This window comes from Neopelma chrysocephalum, unplaced genomic scaffold (assembly GCF_003984885.1).
Source record: "Neopelma chrysocephalum unplaced genomic scaffold, ASM398488v2 Primary Assembly neopelma1_94600, whole genome shotgun sequence".
Lineage (NCBI taxonomy): Eukaryota > Metazoa > Chordata > Aves > Passeriformes > Pipridae > Neopelma > Neopelma chrysocephalum.
This window is the reverse complement of record NW_020923306.1, coordinates 1-1,874: the sequence shown is the minus strand read 5'-3', so window position 1 is coordinate 1,874 and position 1,874 is coordinate 1. Positions and strand designations below refer to the sequence as shown.

At 57.6% G+C, this 1,874-nt stretch overlaps 1 protein-coding gene across 1 annotated transcript in view; it reads left to right on the top strand.

The window, feature by feature from the left end:
* The window catches only part of TIMM50 (translocase of inner mitochondrial membrane 50), a 2,458-nt gene extending 670 nt beyond the window's left edge, over nucleotides 1-1,788 (top strand). The window contains exons 3-5 of the mRNA XM_027707774.1: nucleotides 388-492; nucleotides 1,441-1,539; nucleotides 1,624-1,788. Coding sequence (XP_027563575.1) covers nucleotides 388-492; nucleotides 1,441-1,539; nucleotides 1,624-1,788 — 369 coding nt within the window. The remainder of the gene's footprint in view (nucleotides 1-387; nucleotides 493-1,440; nucleotides 1,540-1,623) is intronic.
* The last annotated feature ends 86 nt before the right edge of the window (nucleotides 1,789-1,874 follow it).

Sequence of the window (1,874 nt, the reverse complement as noted above, 5' to 3'; positions counted from 1 at the left end):
TGATGTGCCCCCAAAACACCCCAAAAACACCCTGAGACGCCCCCAAAAACAGCCCCAAACTCCTGAAGAAAACCTGAAACCCCCCCCAAAATAAATCCAAACCCCCCAAAACCCCCTGAAGCTCCCCCAGACCTGCGGCCTCACCCCCTGCCTCAAACGTGGGTGAAACACCCCAAAAACACCCCGAAACCCCCCCAGGAACCCCAAAAATCATCAGTCCCCCCAAAAAATCCCACTTGAACCTCCTTCAAACCCCTCCCCTAAAAAAACCCCAAACCCTCCCTCGAAATCCACCAGAAACGCCCCAAAACCCCCCCAAAACTCCTCCAAGCCCCCCGGAACTTTCCCAGCTGCCCCAAAACTCTGTGATTTCCCCCCAAAACGCAGCTGGTGACGGGCTGGAGGTTCAAAAAGCGCCCGGGCATCGAGCACCTGCTGCAGCAGCTGGCACCGCTCTACGAGATCGTCGTGTTCACCTCCGAGACCGGAATGGTCGGAGGGAAAGGGGGACAACGGGGGGTTCAGGGGGGGCTGAGGGTTTTGGGGTGGTTTGGGGTGTTTTTGAGGTCTTCTGGGTTGGTTTTGGGCTGGTTTTGGGGTGTTTTGGGGTTGGTTTTGGGCTGGTTTTGGGGTGTTTTGGGGTTGGTTTTGGGCTGGTTTTGGGGGTGTTTCAGAGCTCCCGGGGTCTCGGGTTCAGGGGAGATTTGGTGGGTTTTGGGTGTATTTTGAGGGTTTCAGGGTGTTTTTTTTCCCAGGGGTTTGTGGTGTTTTTTTGATGTTTTGGGTTTGGTTTTGGGCTGGTTTTGGGGTGTTTCAGAGCTCCCGAGGTCTCGGATTTGGGGGAGTTTTGGTGGGGTTTTGGTGGGGTTTCGGTGTATTTTGAGGGTTTCTGGTGGTTTTGTGGTGTTTTTGTGGTGTTTTGGTTTGGTTTGGGGCTGGTTTTTTGGGGTGTTTTGGGTTGGATTTGGGGCTGGTTTTGGGGTGTTCTGGGTTGTTTTTGGGGCTGGTTTTGGGGTGTTTTGGGTTGGTTTGGGGCTGGTTTTGGGGTGTTCTGGGTTGTTTTTGGCTTGGTTTTGGGGTGTTCTGGGTTGGTTCTGGGTTGGTTTTGGGTTGGTTTTGGGACTGGTTTTGGGGTGTTCTGGGTTGTTTTTGGGCAGGTTTGGGGCTGGTTTTGGGGTGTTCTGGGTTGGTTTTGGGCTGGTTTTGGGCTGGTTTTGGGGTGTTCTGGGTCATTTTTGGGCTGATTTGGGGCTGGTTTTGGGGTGTTCTGAGTCATTTTTGGGCTGGGTTTGGGGTGTTTCAGCGCTCCCGGGGTCTCAGATTCAGGGGAGGGTTTTTACCAGTGGGTTTCCCCGTGGTTCGGAGGGAAGGGCTCGTCTGTATTTCGGGGGCTCCCAGGGGTGGCCCCCTGACCCTCCCCTCGACCCCCCCCCTTCCCAGACAGCCTTCCCCCTCATCGACAGCATCGACCCCCACGGCTTCGTGTCCTACCGCCTGTTCCGGGACGCCACGCGCTACATGGAGGGGCACCACGTCAAGGTGGGATTTGGGGGGGGCTCCCCCGGACCCCCACAACCCCACAGCCCCCCGAATTTAACCCCCCCTTTCCCTTTCCCCCCCCAGGACATCTCGTGCCTGAACAGGGACCCCGCGCGCGTGGTGGTCGTGGATTGTCGGCGCGAGTCCTTCCGGCTGCAGCCCCACAACGGGCTGGGGCTGCCCCGCTGGGACGGCGCCTCCGAGGACAGGGCCCTCTACGACCTGGCTGCCTTCCTCAAGAGTGGGTGACGCGGCCCCGAAAACGCCCCCCGAGACCCCACAAAACACCCCCTGAGACCCCAAAAAACACCCCCTGAAACCCCACAAAAATATCC